The 21985-nt window shown below is 39.3% G+C and overlaps 1 protein-coding gene across 6 annotated transcripts in view; it reads right to left on the reverse strand.

Moving 5' to 3' along the window:
• SPATS2L (spermatogenesis associated serine rich 2 like) overlaps nt 1-21985 on the reverse strand; it is a 160868-nt gene that overhangs the window by 48034 nt on the left and 90849 nt on the right. For all 6 annotated transcript variants that reach the window (XM_033112558.1, XM_033112560.1, XM_033112557.1 and 3 more), the window contains 3 exons: nt 6843-6951; nt 3640-3689; nt 822-1074 (listed from right to left, as the gene is read on the reverse strand). In XM_033112558.1, the coding sequence (XP_032968449.1) occupies nt 822-1074; nt 3640-3689; nt 6843-6951 (412 nt within the window). The remainder of the gene's footprint in view (nt 1-821; nt 1075-3639; nt 3690-6842; nt 6952-21985) is intronic.

Below are 21985 nucleotides of genomic sequence, written 5' to 3' on the forward strand. Positions count from 1 at the left end.
TTCACATGTCAAATATAGAGAAGCAGTGTGCGTAATATGCATTTGACTACTGTCTTACTTCTTTTAAGTGTAAGTGACTCATTATATTAATAAGTGGTGTGAACATCCGGCTATTATACTAGGCCTTCTATTTTAATTGCTTCTGATTTCTTTTATTTTTTATTTTATGGAAAGTCTGTTTCTAGGTAGATTATATTATCTATGAATTTTATTTTAGGATTTGTTGTAAAAAATGAAGCATTGAGTCAGGATAGTACTGAGGACCACTGATCTAGTACATTCCAGTATAGTTTCATTATTTTACAGGAAGGAAATGGGACACTGGAGATGAAATGATGCACCCAAGGTCATACAGTTGATTAAGAGGTAGCCTTTTATAGATTAACATATAGCTATAGCCCAAATAACATTCCAGGTTCTAACACCCTGAATGATTATGTTCTATCACATAATGTAAAATACTACCCTTTAATAATATTTCCTTTTGTCACCAATTATCCCTCCCTTATCCCAGCAAAGGTATCTAGAAAGAAAATTTCCTTAAACTTGGAATTTCCATTTTCCTAATGGTCCTAATACACACTACAACTGTGTTTTTAAGGAAAAAGAGTCCTCTGACTTAGTGCAGGGCTAGACGGAGCATTGACTCGTTGGTCCCGTTACAGTCATCCCTGCCTCCCCACCCCAATCCTACAGGAAGACTGAATCTGTGTACAGTGCAAGCAACCTTTTGCTTCCAACAATCCCAACAGTACCAATGACTGCACCAACAGGTTCCCTGTGCATCTTTTCCTAAGCAACTTTCCTTAGGAATTACTGACCTGTGACCCCACGGAGTGCCTTTGAAGGTTCCTCGGGTATTGAGAGCTTTTTCTCACGAGGGATAAGGGCTGGCTTTTCACTGGCAGAATCAGTGGATGAGCTGTCTTTCTCACAGCCATGGACGTGGCCATTTTGCAGCTGTGGTGGTGCTGGCTGCAGGGGCAGGGGCCCCCCTTCAGGCCTCTCCGCCTTGTCTTTCGCATCTTTGCTGCCTTGGTGCTGCTTGGACTTGCTTCTTTTTCTTTTATTGTTCTAGAATGAGACATAAATGAGAAGACGTTATTTAGCTCAGACCTTTGATATATAAGACAAAACTGAGAAACCAAAATAAGATATGTTATATGCATATTTGTTTTCTGGCTCTTCTAATAGAGTAGGTGAAAACACCTGTATCTTTATTAACCACCCGAATTAATGTAAACATCTTCCTTCTTACAATAAGTTGTATCAACTTTTACCTCGTAAACATAGTAAACAAAAAGTTTCCTCTCACAGGAAAAAATAGCAGGGGATGACTAAAATACTGACCTGTTCTTTGAGTCACTACATACCTCTATGAGTACTAATACAGTAAAGTCCCCTGAAAGAACTTGAATTCAGTTACCATGCCCATGGAAAATAACTCTCATTTCTTACAGACGTGATGCTGGTGGGGGAGGCAAGGAGGACACCAAGGTTTGAATCCTCTGGGGAGGAGGAGAAGTTGAAGGGAGGATTGGTACAAAAAAGGCAGGCAAGTTCTTGCAAAATGAGGAAGTAAGAGGCAGATCCCCAAAGTCCACGTTGGGTCTATGAAATAGGCACCAACCAACCAGGACGTCCCCAGATTGCTGCCACTGTCCAGGAAGTGCCAGGCAGCCACAGGACTCACAATCATCACCGTGAATATTTAAGTTGAAGCAGATAACTGCTACAAGGTAATGCCAAAAGGACTTGGGTCCACCTGGGTTTGGATTGTGCAGCTGGACTCCTGGACTTCTTGGCTGCTAGCTGAACAACACTACAAGGCTTCACTTTATTTAGAAATAACACACCCCTACATTTAGGACAACTGAAATTATTTAGACCCCAACTACCACAATATGGCAGGGTTTTAATGTTTTTCTCCTAAAATATCCTAATGGTCAATATCTATAACAATATACAGGAAATTAAACTGTTGTTCCCAATTATGTTGTATGCTTTATTGACTTTGGTTTTGTATAGAGGAGATATTACTATCCAGTAGGGTACGGGTCTCAGCCAATCAGAACTGATCTATCAGGGCAGACTCTGTCCTGCCTGCTACATCGGTAGGTACCAGCTGAACATCAACCTGGATTTGTTCTTCAACACATTTGGGAAACAAATACAAAAAAATCCAAAAACCAAAAAACCCCAGCTTTCTCGTCTGAATTCTCTTCCCTACTCCCTTTCTTTTCCTTTGAAACCATGTCAAGCCCCTGAGTAAGAACTCCTCTAGAGAAGTGAGAGACATGCATTCACTGGACGACGGGAAAGGCCAGCGGCACCTATTCCCACACAAGTCGCATGTCTGCTGGGTGGTGAGACTATTTTCCCACTGAACTTCTAAGAGGGAGACTCACTAATGAGTTGGGTCTACAGCTGCTGTCTGCTCCTTTTTTCACATCACAGAGATTTCATACCCAAACCACACTTCTGAAAATTTTCCATTTAAGTGTAAATACTGCCTTTCAATCACTTCTGAATCATCATCTCACACAGAAGCCTGGGAAGCTATGATTAAAGATAAGCAGAGATTGTCCAAGATGGTGGCATACAAAGGTTAAGAAAAAAGTCTCATAATTCTTCCTATTCTACATGAAACTAAGAGGAGAGAAAAAGGGAAAGGATAATTCCAGTAATTTCAGTAATGTTGGGATTTTAGGAAAGTAATACTGCCTTTTTTTTTTTTTTTTTTGGTTTGTTTTAAATGTGTTTCACAGGCCTGTGATTTTCCTTCATGAGGAAGGGTAGACTGGTGAATTATATCTTGGAATACTCAAAACACAAGGCTTTGCTGGGAGACAGTGGGAAAGGGTCGGGCAGTTACTTTGAAAAGAGAAGCAGACTCTTTGTGAAAGTCATGAAACAGGTCACAGGCCAAGAACAAGGGGGTTGTGTCTTATAGGAGCTAGCGAGCATGCTCACAAGATGAGGCAGGTATGTGCGGGAGACCAGAAGGCCAGTATGTGCACTTGTACACCTCACATGTGCCCAGAAGGCAGACTCTTTGTGACTAGACAAGAAAGCAAAATAATTTGAAAGGGGCAGATTAAAATTTTCCCTCTGGTGTCAAGGAGACGTCTGATAGGGTTCTTAAGAAGGGAAAACAGGTCCTCTACTATGATTGTAAGGTCTTTTCTTTTCTTCTTCTTTTATTAAAAAAAAAAAAATCTAGCTTAGAACTCAGCAAAAACGTATCTCAGGGTAACCTTGGACAAATTCTCTCAGTTAGAAAAACATGTGAAAATATACTTAGAGATTTTCAAGTATCTGTAAAACACTCCCGAATATTTTCCTTTCTGCTACAGGATATGTTCAGGCAAGTTAATGTCTTGAATCTCCCTTTAAGCCTTAAGAAAAACTCTAGGACTTCTAAAGCACACCTGGTGGCTAAAAACACTGAACAGAAAACAAGGGCATTAGTAGTAACGGTGGCTGGTAATTGAAGAGAGTCATGCATTTGGAAGCTTTGTGGGTGTACACATTAACATATTTGAAAGAAGCATAAAACTGGCAGCCTTGTTAAAATGATAACAACCATAAAAGTTTTGATTGAAGATGTTAGTAACTTACAATCAATATTAATCTTACCTTCTTTTTTCCTGTCATATTCCATTCTTTCAGAACTTGAATTGCACTACCTACACAAAGACAAAGAATTTTCAATGTGCAGTCACATAATAAACCACCACACAAAATTCATCTCAGTCTTTCCATCCTGGTAGCAATTTTTTTCTTGGCTTTTTCATTTGTTTTGATACATCTTACCTTAATGAAAATGCCACTTTCATGTTTTATTTCCAGAATTTCATTTAATTCACCGCATGATCTTGGTTTTATAAAAAAAATGTTAAGCCCCACTACATCTGCTTACTTTGTTTCATCATTATTTTGTCTTAGAGAAAATGAAAGCTATCTTAAGCATTTTCTGGTAGCTTCACTGCCATTGCCATAGGTAAAATTAAAATTGCTCTATTTAATATATGAATCAAAATACCTATAATCTTCTGGACCAAATGTGGGATTTTGAATATTATTAACCATGAGAATTACAGCTTTTTGTTTGGCCATTCCTGCTCTTTTCTGCCTCTACTCATATGTTCACAACTCGCAGGGTGATAGGAAGACAGATCGTCGGATGTCAGTTTTGTTCTCATCGCTGTGGAGAGGCAGGGGATGTGGTCTTTGTAAGGCTTCCACTTTGAAGCAAAAGGAGTTCATCAAGTGACAGCTGAGTCCCAGGTTCTGTCAATGCCATTCACATATGAATGTGGAAGGGCACAGACTCAGAGGAAAAGCCTAACCTGACTATGTTATACAATGTTTTAAAGGAATGCTTTGCCATTGGTCAGCAGCAGTAATTGTTTCCACATAGTCTAACAACGTCCTTTCACTCATTCCAACTGTGCTGGGGGTAATTTCAACAAAAAATTATTGGTAATGAGTACATCAGTTGTTTTCTTATAAATAGGTACTTCTAAAAGAGTAGCTTCTTAAATGTATTCTCTTAACAATTATAAGTATTCTCATACAATCTCATCATACGAATAGTTCTCTACAATGAGGGTGTTGACCAAACAAACTTCAGCCTGTATTTATAACAAATTGCAAATTAGTAGGGTCCCAATCATTGAGTTTACTGTCACTGTTGGATAAGTAGAAGCCATATTGCTTTGACTAATGTTTAGACAGGCTAATCCTATCTAATTCAAAGCTTCCAGTTCAATGCCCCCTTAGGCTTTTTGAGTTACATGTACTTGAAATAGTAAGACTGCACATAAAAGTAAGCTCCATTTCAGACTTTGTAATAACCGGGCTGGTTTTTCTCTAACTTGCCTAGAGAATTAATGTTTCACAGTATTTTCCTTTCGAAGAACTTTAGGAAGTCACTTTCATTAGGTTTGTCCGTAAGTCATGCCAGTGGCTAATAATCATTAGAGTAGTCCTTATTTGTAGCTAAACTTTAGTCTTATAAGTCTTAAAAAGTTAAATATTGTCCTTTTTAAACAGAGGAAGAAGGTGAGATGCTCCCTGTATTTAACTGCCATATTCAATTATTCCTCTAGTTTTCATATTTTGACATAAATTCTATTTGCAATTTAAACAATGAGCTTTTAGAGAGTAATTCTGAAGAAGAAATATCCATGTTTACAGAGAATTTTGAAACTGTTGTTATTAAATTTTAATTACACTGCAACTGCTTGGAGTTTTTTTAAGCCACTCGGAAATAGTGATTGTAATATGCCTCGGGATTGCTAACAAATATTTTTGATTCTCAGTGGGTTTTTTTAAAACAAGTTGTCCAATGGGCACCCCCCAACCAAAATGACATAAAGTTTCTCAGCGATCAATGAGGTTGTTTTTTTGTTTTAAATGAGACCCCAACACTGACAAGGTGAAAATTTCAAGGACAAGCAAGATGCTCTACTTAAATACAAACAACTTTCATGACAGTGTATCAGTTACGGAGCATCTGTGCATTTCATCAGGGTCACTCTGTGGAGGCCTCAACCCACGTGAGGGTGGGGAGAAATGAAGATAGGAATCTGTTTCCCTTCCTAAAGTTTTTTTCCCCAGGAGAGTGACCTTTGCAAGTAAAACCTGAAAAGAGTTTATTTGAGTCAGGATGTGCATATTTTCAATTTTTTTTCCTTGAGACAAATTGCACTGAATGCTACAAAACTGAATTAATGTTGCTGTCTCTACTATTTGTTTCTTATGAGTAAAGATTCTATACCTGCTACTCCATGAATCAGGGAAAAACAGAAACGCTATGCACTATGGGTCTGCTTGTAGGTCTATTTTGAATGATAATCATTTTAAGACCCAAAACCTTGGCTGCAGACATCAGAATGTGAGCATGTTGCCTGGTTCCAAGAGCTCACCTGAAATGCAATTAAACTTGTAGAAACTTAGGAAAATTATTCTACCCCTTGGAAAATAAGTAAATCAAACCGTCCTTAACAAATACAGTATAAATAGGATAACTGAGAAACAAGCTGATAAGTCTTCCCTGACCTTATTTGTCAGATTAGGTTTAACTAGTCCATATTTACAAAATAGAAACTAATACCAGGAGAGAAGACATATGGTAACCTAGGACAGGTAGGAGATCTTTGTTCACAAATGGAACTTGTTTAATTTTATTAGGAGAGGAGAATTTCCCCATAATTTACAGTGAATGTAAAGCAGTCATACATTTATAGGGTACACATATTCCTGAGGCTTGAGATTCTATAATATCACTGGTAACGGGCTGTCTAAAAAACAATTATTTTAAGAAAGCGAAAAGGGTTTTAGAAGTAGACAAGATGAACTGATATTCTGATTAATTAGACAAATGCAGAATCCTAAACTAAGGACATTAAAGAATAAACCAGCCCTCTCCATCTACCAAAGCATTATGTTCAAGGATTCCATTAGTAAGGCCAAGTAGAATTACCCTGGTTGAGGAGCAGACTTTCGAGATTAGGAATAAAGTACATTATCGTCGGTTCACAGGGACACCATCAAATAAAGGACATGTTTCGTCAACTGGAATGACTGGTAGACAGTGGAATTCATAGCATTATTTAGAAACTACCCACAGTCTTTATTTATAATGACAAAAAAAAAAAACACTTTAAATTCTGCTCTTATTGCTTATGTATATGTGTTTTTAAAGCCTAACATATTTTTATGAGAATTACAGTATTAGTAACTAATTGGTATACAATGCATTTAAGGGAAAACATACAGAACACATGGAATATTTAGGTCTAACATCTTCAGGTTCAGGGAACATATAATCTTACCGTCTACGAAGGCTTGCACTGCTTTATCTACATTAAAGTCAAACTGCTGTAGCACCAGCACTATTTCGTTATTGCTTTTGTTGGGAACAACTGATCGAACTGCATAGATCTGTAAAGGAAAAAAAAGGAAACTGAAATGTAAACACTTTAAATATTTTTCATCCACGAATTTCTCACTGGATAGAATTCTAACTGTTAGAAAGGCCTTGAGAAGCCAACTAATCTATCTTCTTGCCATCAAGCATACCCATGGCATTTCAGACCAGTAAAAATTCCTCCGTATAATCACCTTGATACCCTCTTTACTGTGTACACATTTCTACAAAGATCCCCTTGTTAGGACTTGAATAACAAGTGTGAAAAGCCAACTCTCGTTTAGTTATCTACCCTCCTCCAAGATTCCAGATGCACACAAGATGTGTTTTCAGTGAGGACACAGATGTTTTCCGTCTCAGGCTCTTCCTCCACTGGCTCGGGGGTGGGGGCAAGGGGGGAGGTATTGTTGGAAAACATGCAGAAATAGCCTCATGCCTCAGCTTCTCTTATCTGCACAGTGGAAACAGTCATCTCAAGGTTCACACAAGTGTGCTGGGAAATTCCATTAGTGTTTATAGAGATATAAAAATGTGGGGCATTGTAGTTTTGAAATGGCAGTGCAAGCTGTAATACAGAAAATGTTCCCAAGCACACTTCTGAAAATCAAACATTTAAAACACAGTAAAAGTAAATACATACTCATATATGAGAACTAAGGATTTCAGTAGATTAGGCTGACATTCAATTTTTAATGACCTGTATGTATTTCTTAGTCAAATTTAGCACGTATTCTTTCTTCTGGGTTACTAGAAAGAATTGATCTTTATCTCCCAGAACTTGCAATTACTGTAGGATGCTCCATCTACTTTAGCAAAATCTGGTTCACTCAGCTTTCTATCAAGGGGATTACTATAGCCGCTACTGACAAATACTCAAGTACTGCATGGTACAAAGATAAGTGGCATCCACAACGATGGTCATGAAATCACTGTTCAAGTTTTAAATGTTTTCATCAGTGGTGAATTATGACCAGTTGAGTTTGAGAGTTACCTGCAGTTTGTTGTAATTAAATGCATGGCATACGTATTATATGGATATGGTATGTGTAATGTGACTATTAACCAGAACATTTAATTAAGCAGTATAGCCTATTTCTAATTATGTTAGAAAATTGGCAGCCTTCACAATATAGGTCTGTGTGCAAGAGTATTTAGATTGTAATGAGAAAACAGCACAAGCCGTGGGTATATGACTTGTAGAGGTTCTGACACTATAGATTGGAAAGCTGGTTTTGAATCTCTCTCTCTCTCTCTCTCTCTTTTTTTTTTTTAAGATTTTTATTGGGGAAGGGGAACAGGACTTTATTGGGGAACAGTGTGTACTTCCAGGACTTTCTTCCAAGTCAAGTTGTTGTCCTTTCAATCTTAGTTGTGGAGGGTGCTGTTCAGCTTCAAGTTGTCCTTTCAGTCTTAGTTGTGGAGGACACAGCTCAGCTCCAGGTCCAGTTGCCGCTGCCAGCCGCAGGGGGCGCAGCCCACCATCCCTTGCGGGAGTCCAACCGGTAACCTTGTGGTTGAGAGCCTACTGGCCCATGTGAAAATCGAACCAGCAGCCTTCGGAGCTAGGAGAACGGAGCTCCAACAGCCTGAGCCACCAGGCCGGCCCTGGTTTTGAATCTTAACACGCATAAATACTAACTATGTGGGGTTTGCTGAAGACTCTAATATTAATACAATATATGTATTTGTATATATGTGACTCAAGATTCCTTTGATTTTTTTTCTATTCTCAGATTTTATGTTTCTTCGTTTTTCTAGCCTTCATATTAAAAAACAATAACTTGTTCAAATCTAAGTTCTTTCTCACTTTTTCTGTTTTCCCTCTTTAAAAATCCATTCAATATGTTTTGAATGCCTATTGTATGACAAGGCACCAAACTTCCTGGAATTTATAGACTTGAGAGAAATGTACACAATGATCAAATGATCACACAAATATGTACTTATACAATGAAATAAAACCTATAAAATCATGAAAGGGAGACCTGCCTTTATACAGATAGGCTGAAATCTGAAGGACAAGTGAGCAGAGATGAGTGGGAAGTAAGGGGAAAGGCATTTTCGGCAGAGGGAACTTCATGAAGGAGGAGCTAGACACAGATGAGGAGGCAGTGGCTGGAGGTGAGTAAGGAGGGATACAGAGGGTGAGGCTTCTAGAGGGTAAGGTGAGGCCAGAAGTGGGCAGGAACCCGATCATGCAGGGCCTACAGGTTGTGCAAAGGATTTAGGTCTTGTGGTCATTACTCAACTGTCCTTTTGTAAAGTTGTCTTTTCTTATTCATTGATTGTGTTAGATAGCTCTGTATCTATAGCTACATCTACATCTGTATCTATAAAACACTGCATAAGTTCAGGTGTTGATTTGATACACTTAAGTATTACAAAATGATTAGTATCAGAGCATTAGCTAACACCTCCACCCCATTACATAATTGCCGTTTCTTTTTTTAAGATGTACTCTCAACAACTTTCAAGTACACAATACAGTATTATTACCTACAGTCACCATGCTGTACATTAGATCCCCAGAACTTGTTAATCTTATAACTGTAAGTTTGTACCCTTTGACCAATAGCTCCCCATTTCCCTCTCTTTTTCAAAGGAAGCCAAGATGGGGAGTAAGAAAAAACAAGAACAAAAACACATTTGCATCCAACCCAGGAAAGTTATTAACAGTGTCTGTGCAACAATGACTACGACGGCCTGTAGTTATCAGTGCGTTGGAGTCATGTTTAACCCTACATGTTACTCTTCTAATGTAGTTCTTTTAAATAAAATTCTAGCATTCAAACCACTACAGGTGGTTAGTATACAAAATTTCTTAAATGACCACATCAGCCATGTCCTTATAAATAATACAATGTTTAGTTATTAATTATATTAACTACATTACACAGTTGACCCTTGAACAACATGGGTTTGAACTATGTAGGTCCATTTATTTATAAGCAGATTTTTTTCCATAATTAATGTAAATGTGTTTTCTCTTCCATGTTCCTCAATAACATTTTCTTTTTTCTAGGTTAGTTTATTATAAGGCTATAGAAAATAATACATGTAACACAAAATATGTGTTAATTGTTTATGTTGTCAGTAAGGCTTCTAGTCAACAGTAGGCTGTGAGTGGCTAAGTTTTGGGGGAGTCAAAAGTCACATGAATTTTTGACTGCTTGGGGGTCAGGATCTCTAATCCCCACATTGTTCAGGGGCCAACTGTCGTTACATTCAACCAGAATTTTCAATCCAGCAGCAGAACTGTGATCAGTAAAGACCCAGAATTATGGAATACACATAAACAGTTCCATGCGTTTCCAGTTCCTCCGCTGTAAAACATAGTCCATCTTATTATGTTAAGGCAAAGTGTAGTATAAACCATGGTTTATACAGGTACGTCTTTTTTAGACATTTCTCCTACTCCTCTCTCTCTTTAAAGGCAAAAAAAATAAAAAATAAAAAATACAACTATGGTCAGATAGAGTATACATCTATCCTTGTCATTTTATATATCCTAGCTCTGAGCGTATCCTTAGAAAATTATCAATAACTGAGTTCTGATATCAAATCTAACAACGAATATTGCATACAATTCCAAGAGGAATGTAATTAAGACAGGGATGTCAAGTTTTAAAAAATGAGAAAAAAAAGAGGACAAAAAAAATTTCTGCCTATTCTGATGTATTCCATAGCAATGTTGAATTCTAGTGAATTTCTGGGCTAAGCTCTGTTTCTACTTTAATCACCAGACTTAGCTAATGTGAAGAGAGTAGGATTGTTTCTCCACTTTCTTATTTCTAGTCACTACATTTATTTTCCTATGAAAATGTCTTTAAGAAAGATCGAGAAATCACGTGTACTCATCTGTGTGCATAAAAATACAGGAATCTAAAAATTTAAAAAAAAAATACAGTAACCTCACAGTGTCACTATTCATGATGCAACAGAGGTCTAAGCATTTATATCCCAAAAAGACCCATTATCAAATAGCTTTAAGTATAAGGAAGGATGACAAAGGCAGTGTTAGAGTGAAGCTGTATTGAAAGGCTGCCTTTGCATTTGGAAATGAAGCTTGGGGAGGAATGGATCAATCAATGCGTGACTAATGGTAGTTTGCATACGGGGAACTCATAAAATTCACGCCTGCAGTGGCTGTTTTGCAGAGGCTGTTTCTGGCGCTGCTTCAGACACACAGCCTTTACTTCACTGCCACAGCCCAAGCCAATGTGCCTGCTGCTGCAGCTTCACGTGGGAGCCCACTGTTTGAAGCTGCACTTGACTGCGTCTCTCAAGGGTTCTCACGCCACAAACAGAGTGGTCCAGGAGGGCCAACCAGGCAGCAGCACAGGCTACTGGGTGACAATCAGACCGCTAGTGACCACTTCACTGAGCAACTGCTTCACCTTTCCCAAATCACGTCCCCCTGTTTTGCTTCTCTACTTTAAATCTGGCTTGGCATATTCAGTTTGCCATGGAGAAATCTGCCTTTTGCACCTCAAAAGTTGTTTTGACGTAACCTTCAGCATTTTAATCTCTCCCATCCTCTTTTCTCTGGGGCTTTCTATCTGGCTGTGCACGTTTTTGCCCCACTCTGCCTCAGGCCCGCCCTGATGGCATTTCGCCCACACTAAGCAGGGAGGCAGTGTGGCTTTCAGAAGCTGTTTGATTTCAACTTCCTACATTAACCTACCTCCTCTGTACCTGAGTTGTCTGGTTTAAGAGCTGTTAGCAGATTTACTCATTCACACTGTGTATTTTTTTGAGCCTGTTTGTGATGACTCTTTAGAAATCCTTTTTGGCTTACTGATGAGTTATTTAGACTATGTCTGAGTTTCAAAAATGGTTCTGACCAAAGTTTTCAGTCCACCTACTCAGCTGTGTGATCAGGAAAGACCCAGTATTATCAAATAAACATAAAATAACCACTCTCTTTGCTTCCAGTCTCTCCCCTGAAAATTCGTTCTGAGGCTGCTGCCGGACTGCTCTTTCTCAAGTCTGATCATGACCATTTTACTGCACTCCTTAAGAATAAAGTTAAATCTTGACAATCTGGCATTCGTGGTCATCAGCAATTGGGCTCCAACCTGCTTTTCCAAACGCTCCTCTTGCTCTGCCCTTTATGGACAAGCGCGAGCCCAGAGTTGGCCTCTCACCCTCACCTCCGTGTGAGTTTTGCCTTTGACCCAAGATACGCCTACTTGTCTGAATCTTACATTCCAGCTGAAACGCCATGTGTTCCATGAAGTCCTCCCCCATCCCTGCCAGAAGTCCTCCCTGCTTCCTTCCAATTTCTAAAGCCCTTAGGAGTAGGTGTCTCTTAACACTTCACACCTTCTCCTTTCTATCCTAAGTGTGTGTGTACACGCTGTGCCGACTAGATGGTAAGTGACACAAGGGTAGAAGCCTCCTCTCAGATATTTTTGCATAATCACCATGCCCACCCCAAGTGACTAATAATGTACATGTAATGACTATTTGTTGAATGAGAGAATGCCAATTTGTAGGTGTACCCGGCTGCTGTTTTGAGTCAAAGGAATATTCTACTAGCGTGTTTGGACCATCCCATCACTCTGCATTTACCGTCCACAATAGCAGTGGTGAGTCTCAGTTGATTGTGATGCGACCTCAACATTATATGGGTAGGGAGAATACATGTATGTTCTTTAAATTTCAGTAACAGAAATGGAAAAAATATTTATAAGATGCGATAATTTTACTTTCTTTATGGTAAGGTATTCCTCATAAGTATTTTAAAAACATGTATTTAGCAACTGCTTTACCTTTCCCAAGTATTTTAAAAACACGAAATGGCATAGTAACTGTCTATCCTTCCAAAGCTCAGCCCAGCAGGCAGATATTGGTTGAGCCCCTACTAAGTGACAAGCGCTGAGGACATGAAGGGGAACCAGATACAGTTGCTCCCCTACGAGGAACTGGAGCCAGAACCATCTGTACCCAAAAGTGTGTAAAAACACTGAGCTGTCTTTAGGAACAAGGTACTGTGGTACTACAGAGAAGGGAGCAGTTAAGTTGCAAGAGGAAGGGAGAATACTTCATAGAGGAGACAGCCAAATGTCATGGAAGGAACTTTGGAATTAAACACACCTGTGTTTAAATCTTGGTTCTGCCACGTGCTAGCTCTATGACTTTGGATGAACTGCTTAAATTGTTGAAACTTGGTTCTGTAGCTGTAAAATGAGGCTATTACCTGCTAGAAGCTCCGTAAAAATGAAAAGAGATGATGCATGTAAAGTGTCTGATTTAGCATATATTAGCGGCTCAATAAATTTTAAAAAGGAAAGGGTGCGAGAATTTACATTGGGCTACAAAGGAAATGGGTTGCTCTAGGTGTACAGGCTGGCATGTCTTTGCAATTGAAAGAACATGTGGCTAGAGTGTTTGCCAAGACTTATTCGGGGGAGATTGCTCTGTATACCACCCTGCCTAAGAGCCTTCCTCCACAGCCTTGCTGAGCCGTCAACAGACCCAAAGCTCTCCCCTCTCCTGCAAGCTGACTGGTACCAGAAGGAAACCCATCTCGAGGGTGACTAGCAACACGTGGTTTTATTCTCCCTCTCTTTCTTTCTTTTTTTTTTAAGCCGCTAAATGCCCTCTATGATCAGGTACTGTATGAGTGGCTGGGTATAGTAATAATAAAACAGACATGGTCACTACCAAACCTAGAAAGGAAAAGAGATATAAACATGTAAATTAAAATACCTATAACTGCAGCTCATGCTATGAAAGTGATATGAAGGAAGCAATCAGAACACAGTGACAATGTTCACAGTGGTCAGGAAGTGGCCCAGCTGAAAAGGCCAAATGGGCCAATCAGATCCTTGGCCTTGGGGGCCTAGACTACTCAACATGAAGGGAGAAAACAGGGACATTTGGGAGCTAACTCACTTCCTGCCTTTCCTGCTCCTTCAACTTTTCTTAAGCCCCATGAGATCCTACCAGACCTTTATAATAACCTCTTTTTTTTTTTTTTAACCTGAACTAGTTTGAGAGGGTTTCATTTTCTAGAATAAATAGCAAGTGCCTAGAGGCAACATTCGTAGCAAGGGCTGAAAATAAAGACAATAAAGCCAAATAATTAGTTCAGTTGGCAAAGGGGAGAAGTGGACAATTTCAAAGATAAAGCCAGTTAGCATGTGCATAATGGATGGGAGAAGAGCCTTGTTCATGTAACTCTTCTGGCAGTCACGTTGCCATAATGATACATTTACTTATGTGACTCTTTGCCCCCATAGGATGGGAGCTCCTGAGTGACGGGGACCACATCTTTATATCCACTGGGCCTGGAACGATGGGTGGCATTCAGCAGATGATTCATAAATGTTTGTTGAATAAATGAATGAACTACTGAATGAACAAAAGGAAGTAGGAAGTCTAGTAAGATGGTTACTAAAGTATTCCAGTTTTATTTATCCATTTTCCCAGTGTATTTCTGTAATTGAACATAAAGGATTACGCAGTACTAACAAGGATTCAAGCCCCAAATGTATGGAGTACCTCCTAGGTCCCAGGAACTGCATGCATATGGCTGGTCCTGGCCTTGAGGTGCATGAAGTCTTGGAGGTGAGCTTACTCTTATCCTCTACAATAAGGAGAGCAATCAAACAGCCAGCAACCTCCTTTTCATACCAGTCAGAACCAGAGGTATTGATGGGTTTGCCATTCCTGCAACTTTGAAAGGAATGTTATAATCAGCTTTGGTCCCATTTCTGAGGCTGAGTCGTTCAGAGATGTCTTAAAAAGAGCTCATCTGTGTACATTTTGCTTCACTTCTTGGGCCGCTAATATTATCTTCACACTAATGAAGGCAGTTCTCCTCTGAATCTTCTTGGGGAAGAAAATATTCTTTGCAGACCAGTACCTTTACATCACGGATAATTCTATAATTTAATTGCCTTTCCTCGCATCTACTTCTTGCCAGTGGGGGGAAAATATGCATGAGGTATTGTTGTGTTCTACGTGGCTGACTTTTTGGGAATTAACACCAGGGGTACAAATCAAAATTAACCTTTTTTTTTGGCAGGAAACCAGGATAAGAAGGGATAATAAGGATTTGAAAGTGGGGGAAAAAATGCAGTTTTCATAGAATCGTGGGAAGTTTAAAGTAGGACTTAGAGATACTCTAGCTGTGGTTTCTCAAATTTTAAAGTACATTCAAATCACCTGGGGACCTGATTACAATGCAGATTCTGATTCAGACTTTCGGGGTGGAGCCCGAGATTCTGCATCTCTACAAGCTCCCAGATGATGTAGATGCTGTTTAAAGATGTGGCAGGCAGAATAATGCCCCACAAAGATATCCATGCCCTAGTTTTCTGGAATCTGAATATGTTAGGTTATATGGCAAATTAAGGTTGCAGATAGAATTGAGGTAGTTAACCTGCTGATCTTGGGATGGAGAGATTACCCTGGATTATCTCAGTGGGCCCAATGTAATCACAAGGGTCCTTATAAGTGGAAGGAGGATGCAAAGAGTCAGTGTCAGAGTGATGCAATGTGAGAAAGACTTGACCAGCCATTGCTGGGTGTGAAGAAGGGGACCATGAGCCAAGAGATGCAGGCTGCTCCTAGAAGCTGAAAAAGGTAAGAAAGCAAATTCTCCCCTACAGCCTCCAAAAAGGAATGTAGCCTTGTTGACACCTTGATTTTAGCCCAATAAGACCTATGCAGACTTCCGAACTCCAGAACTGTTAAGTAATAAATTTGTGTTGTTCGGAACCACTACGTTTGTGGAGACTTGTTACAGCAAATCCCATTTGTTATAGCAATGGGAAATTAATACAAGATCACAATTTGAGGAACAAAGGTCTACTTTCTTCTTCCTAATATGGAGGTGTCTTTTCCTTTTCCGTGAACTACTGTGTTTCCCCGAAAATAAACCCCAGCTGGACAATCAGCTCTAATGTCTTTTGGAGCAAAAATTAATATAAGACCCGGTCTTATTTTACTAAATATAAGACCAGGTCTCATATAATATAATATAATATAATATAATATAATATAATATAATATAATATAATGCTGGGTCTTATATTAATTTTTGCTCCCAAAGACACATTAGAGCTGACTATCTGGCTAGGTCTTATTTTCGGGGAAACAGATTATCTGCTTTTTAATAATATACCTTTCAGAGGGCAGCTCTCTCCACATACACACACGCTTTGAGGGAATTCTAACTGTTCATTCATTCAAGCCAGATTTAGAGAGGGAAAGTGAGATAAATCTGACAGTCTTTGCCCCCAAGGAGCTAACAAAACAGTAGGAAAATGAGGCAAAGTCATAAGTAACAACTAACTCAAGAGTCATTCTAAACAACAAAATCCCTTCTGAATCTCACCTGCTCTCCATTTTTTCTTTCACTGCAGGTTCCCTTTGCTTTTCACCTGGACTCTGGAAAAAGCCTTCTTACTAGATTCCCTGGCTTGGTTTCTCCTCTCCCCGACCCATCTGAAACAATCACTGCACAATTAATCTCCCCAAAGTATCTGAGTATGTTCACTGACCGAGAGAAGGCGCTGGCAATGACAAAGAATTTGAAGAGAGGAAAAACAGGATATAAATTATGAAACAAAGTCCTAGAGGAAATGAAAAAAAAAAAAAGGTATCAAAATCCTTGTGAAAAAGCAAGCTTTGGAAAGGAAGGGGGTGGTTCTCTTTCATTCTCAGACTTCTGACAAGGAAGGAAAGGATAGAAAGGAAGAGCAAAGAAGATACAATAAAAATCTGAGATTGTGAAGCGGAAAATTTAAGGAAACCATTTCCTCTATGTGAGAGTTCTGGACTTCGCTTTGGGCTAAAAAAGTGGAAAAAGGTTTAGAGCTGCTTTTTCGGAATGTGACAGGAAGTGGCCTAGATGAATGAAAGGATGCTGAGAAAGACTGGAGGCCCACTAGTGATTGTAGAAAACACAGAGTTGTCGTGGAGCCAGTTGGCATGGCTTTCCCTAGAGATTCTCCATAAGCCAGAAGCAGCAGCAGAGAAAATGATCCAAGGTTACAAACCGTAAGAAACATAGTGATAGATCCGAAGGCTCAGGGATATGGGGGCTGAGCATCATTAAGGTAGCCGATCAAGGCCTCTGTGGTCTGTGAAGAAGGACAACAAGTTGGAAGACGAGAGAGAGGCTAAGGGATGAGAGATCCAATGGAGAACAAAGAGCAGATGCCAAAGAGAGGGGATGAGAGCGGGTCGATGTTAAGAAGGATGTGGGCAGAAAGGGGATGTTAGTGCCAATCCTGGGTTCCTCCTTCAGGTGTGTAAGTACAATCTTTTTTCTAAAAACTAGCCCTTCACTTGTTTTTTCAAGGAAATAAAGTATTCCCCAGAATTCCATGTTTTATGTAGTAAACCTCTGCTCTCCAGCAGTTTTCCATCAGCTGTGCTTCCCAAGCTTTTACCATCCTGGGCAAGTTCCTTTGAGGGTATCCTGTTGAGAGGTGGTCCTGTAAGTGAAGCACACTGTTGCAAAGATGGCTGGATCAGCGCAGAGCTCTGCGGGGCCTTCCTGTCATGGCTGGGCCCTACATCTCCATGAAAGGAATCAAGGATGGCATTAGCACTCTTAGAAGCCACATTAATTACTGCCTCAAATGGAACATACTCTCCTACTAATGTGCCCTGAATTGCTTCTGTGACAGGTGTCCCCTGTCCTATACTTGTGTAGTGACTAGAATGCAAGGGTAGGATTTTGCATTCATCATTGATAAATTTCAATCTGTAAGTTCCGACTCATCACTCCAGCTAGTTATTATCTTTTAGAAACTTGCTTTTTGCCACCAAAAACAGGGAATGCATTCACCATTCTTTCCAATTTTGTATCATTTTAAAAATTAGCTAACATCTTCTATATCTTGTCCAAATTGTAGGTTTGGATTGTGGGTGGGCCAGAGCCAAGTATAGAGGCCAGAGTATCGCCACGAGAACTTCCCTCAGAGTTAATATTGGTCTTTTAATCTACGTTGTTAGTTTATCTATTCAGTCAGTCACCATGTCCACACTGTGCTAGAAGCTGAGCTGCACTCAGTGACAAATATAACCCCTGACCTGCTTTGGAGTTGATAGTCTCAAAAGACAGATGTTTGACGAGTGTTATAGAAGGGGAAGTAAAGATGCTTTGGGTCCCATAACAGGGGCACCAATCCTAATCTAGGGAGTCAGGGAAGTCCCTTCTAAGGATTGATATTCATTTAAATTGAGGCTGAGGGGTAAGACTAAGACAGGAGAGGGGAAGTGGAGAAGAGATGGAGTGTTCCAGGAAGAATATATGACGGCTACTAACGGACAGGACTGAGGGATTAGACGCACACTCAAAATAATGAAGCTTCAGGCTTGTTGGATCATTAAATGTTACAAGGAAGAGGATTTTAGATGAACTTGGATCAAAATGGCATGGGCCAAAGTGTGCAAGGCCCTGCAAGCCATCTTCTAATTTTGAGCGTTATTCTAAGGGAACGCCATTGAAGGGTTTTACTCAGAGAAGGAGTGTGATATTTGCATACTTACTAAGGTCACTGTGGTTTCTATGTGGATACACACACACACATATATGTGGATATACACACACACATATATATATATATGTGTGTGTGTGTGTGTGTGTGTGTGTGTGTATATATATACACACACACACACATAACAGTTGCTATAGTAGCAGTTGCCCCTCTAACCTCTATTGAGACCAGTAATGGGCTTAATATACATTTCATTTCATGCATTTAGCTAGCACATATTCAGTGTATATCTGCATGTTTTCTATAATTGTGTTTGATTTTTCCTCATATTTTCCCAGAATCACCAGTTAGACTTGCACATAATTTAGGGCAGGGTGAGCCCCTGAGGCCATTGGAAGTTTGTTTTCAACCAGCCTATTATATCCACACAGTATTAGGACTTAGGTAAATGCCTTTTCTGATGAAATCAGAAAATGGCAATGTTATTTTTATAAGACATTTTGCTTTTAATCAGGATAGAAAAGCAAGATAGTTTTAATTTATCTTCTGCTTCTAATTTAGACTATTCAGTCAAAACCTTTCCTCCTTTTCTTTGGATTTAAGGTCTTCATTTGGGTGGGGGAGGGGAAAGGTAATTATTGACATCCAGTCTCTTGTGGATTTTTTTTCTCACTCATTCACAGAACTTTTCAGATAAAGAGTACCATAAACGTGTAAGTCACTAATACCCTTTAATCAATACAAGAATAAAGGAGTTAATTACCCTTTTTAGTCAATACCAGAATAAAGGAATTAAGTTAATCTCTAAACTATATCAACGTTGGCTATTTCTTCACTGAGGCATGAATGAAGGAGACCCACCTGAACATCGTAAAAACCAGGAACATACTCTCTCTTTGGAGGAAGTGTGTTTATTCACCCACATACTATTTTTTTATTTTAATAGGCTGACCAATTTTTAAAAAGGCATGCTGGTTTAAACACCAGTAAAAATTACCATCTGATTGACCAGACCTTATTTTCCCAGTGATGTTGAGTTTGTTCGTTTGCTTTTCCTCTAAAAGTGGTAAACAGAGTTAAAGCTAGTTTGTGCATTCAGCCTCAGTCAAACAACTAAAATTACAGTTTGAGCCAATAAAATATTTTTTTTAAAAAAAGAAAGAAACATTAACAAATGTCCACCAATGGATGAGTGGATGAAGAAAATATATATATATATACAGTGAAATATTATTCAGCCTTAAGAAGGAAATACTGTCATATGTGACAACATGGATGAACCCTGAAGACACTGTTAAGTGAAATAAGCCAGCCACAAGACAAATACTGCATGAATCCACTCATATGAGGCATCTCAAATAGTCACATAGTCAAAACTCATAGAAGCACAGAGTAAGAATGGTGGTTGCCAAGGGCTACGGGGAGAAAGAAACGAGGAGTTGCTGTTCAGCTGGCATAAGGTTTCAGTTACCCGAGATGATTAGGTTTTGGAGCACTACTGCACAATAATACTGTGCCTATCATTTAATACTGTATTGTCTACTTAACGAGAGTCAATCTCATGTCAACGTTCTCGCCACAGTAAAAGTTAATAACTCCAAGTTATGTAAATTATCCCCAATAATTATTTCAATACACTTTTATTGATAATTATCTTCAAGGATTGAGAAGCAGAGTTCTGAAGGGTCCCTAGACAGGGTGGCAACAGAAATGCCGTACCAGTGAATGGTAAAAGGACCTTTGAGGCGGTTTAATTAAACTCCTTTATTTGTACAAGAAACTGAGTACAGAGACGTCGTGTACTGCAGTCCAACTGAGGCAGCTCCTTTGTGTTAGGACTAAGGCTGCACCTGCATTCTCTGACACGTGGCACAGTCCCCTTTTTTGGTCTTGCACGGCACTTATGAGGTGGGACAGACCATGGAGTCATCCAACTTTAGAGTTGGAATGGGTTTTGGAGATCCTCTACGTGAATACCCCATTTGGAAGATAAGAAAATGGAAGCTCAGAGAGATTACACAATGTACCAAAGAACACATAGTTTTCCAGTAGACTTAACGTGTCCCTTTGTTTCCTTAAACATGATTAGAAATAAAGTACACTGATAAAAAAAAATAAGGCTACTGAAATCATTGTTTGCCCTAGAAGCCGAGAAGACTATATTAGTGGCAGTATGGCTCAGCTTACGAAAGGAAGGGAAATAATACAGTTTGTATTTTAATTTACTAATTACTTTAGAACAGTGGTTCTTGAAATTTTTATTAATTCTCTTCAATAAACACATAAGTCACATGCTTTTGTCTTAGGTGAATGGATTCTAAAATAGGTATTTTGATTTTCTTTTTAAACATAACATTTGTTATACTCTCAAATATTGTGGTAGCTATGGAAATCTCCCACTGCGGGAAGCACAGTGGACTGACAGCCCAGCTGCCAATCCCCTGGGTCCACCCGTGCCTTGGCACCCACGCCACACTTCCCCCAGGATGTTCTCAGTCAACAACTGAGGTGGTGGAGTACTAGTGAAAGCTCATTTCTGAGGGACACGGGTAGGGTGTCCCCCAGCCGGCAGCTTTGGCCCAAGGACACACCATCAGCCTGTGGCAACTTTCTTAGAACGGCACTGCAAGTTGAGACTGCCTACCCAATTTTCCTTTCTTCTCCCTCTTCTTTCAAAGATGTCAAACCTGCATGGAAGTCTGTAGACTCTCCCTGCCTGCTCACGCTTCCTTCCTCTCGGTTTCTCTCGTATAAGCTCTCACCTGCTCCCGCGACCCCCAAGAAAGCTCATGCTCATCTAATTTCATCTTGGCATCTGCTTCTTGGAGGACTCAAATGATCACAAATATGCTTTTTCTAATTACCCCGTCTCTTCCCCACTAACATTCTAATACTTGTCCCAAAATAGGAAGGAATGCTCCCTTCCTCCTAATAGATGAGAATCATCATTATAAAATCTTGGCTCGATTATTAACTAAATATTGACTACCAAATATTTTGGGGCATAAAGATTACGATAGTATTATAAAAGCTATTAAATACACAAATAAATTAAAAGGCTATTTGTGCTTATAAGGAGTTTGTAATAGCTTGTAATCAGGTTGTAGAGAAATCATAGAGAAAAAGTAGTTTTAATAATAATAAAAGCAGCATACTTTTAAGTGCTGAATCAATCAATTTATCTATTTACCTATCTAATTTATCTGGACAGACTTTTAGTGCTCAGGGTCAGAAGAGAAGAAACCACTGCAGCTCTGTCTTTTTTCTTAATCTGTAAAAAGTGAGTAATTTACTATGAAAGTAATTTACTATGGTGAGAAATTACTAGAATATTGGTAAAACACCCATAAATTCCAAGGGATTGACAACAGAGGTAACTTTTTTCCTGCTACCAAAGGTTTTAATTTTTGACATGCTCTTGTATTTTTTAGCATTAACCATCTACCTTATATATACCTCTTGGCCACAGTACAAAAGAGTCTACAAATGAAAGGCTGGAAGAAGAGGGGGGCAGGAGAAGCAGAACAGACACACTGACTTCTAACCGTCAAGCTTGGAAAAGGCAATGTGATGGTAGTCCTGCAAC

The sequence above is a fragment of the Rhinolophus ferrumequinum genome, chromosome 8, assembly GCF_004115265.2.
Source record: "Rhinolophus ferrumequinum isolate MPI-CBG mRhiFer1 chromosome 8, mRhiFer1_v1.p, whole genome shotgun sequence".
Lineage (NCBI taxonomy): Eukaryota > Metazoa > Chordata > Mammalia > Chiroptera > Rhinolophidae > Rhinolophus > Rhinolophus ferrumequinum.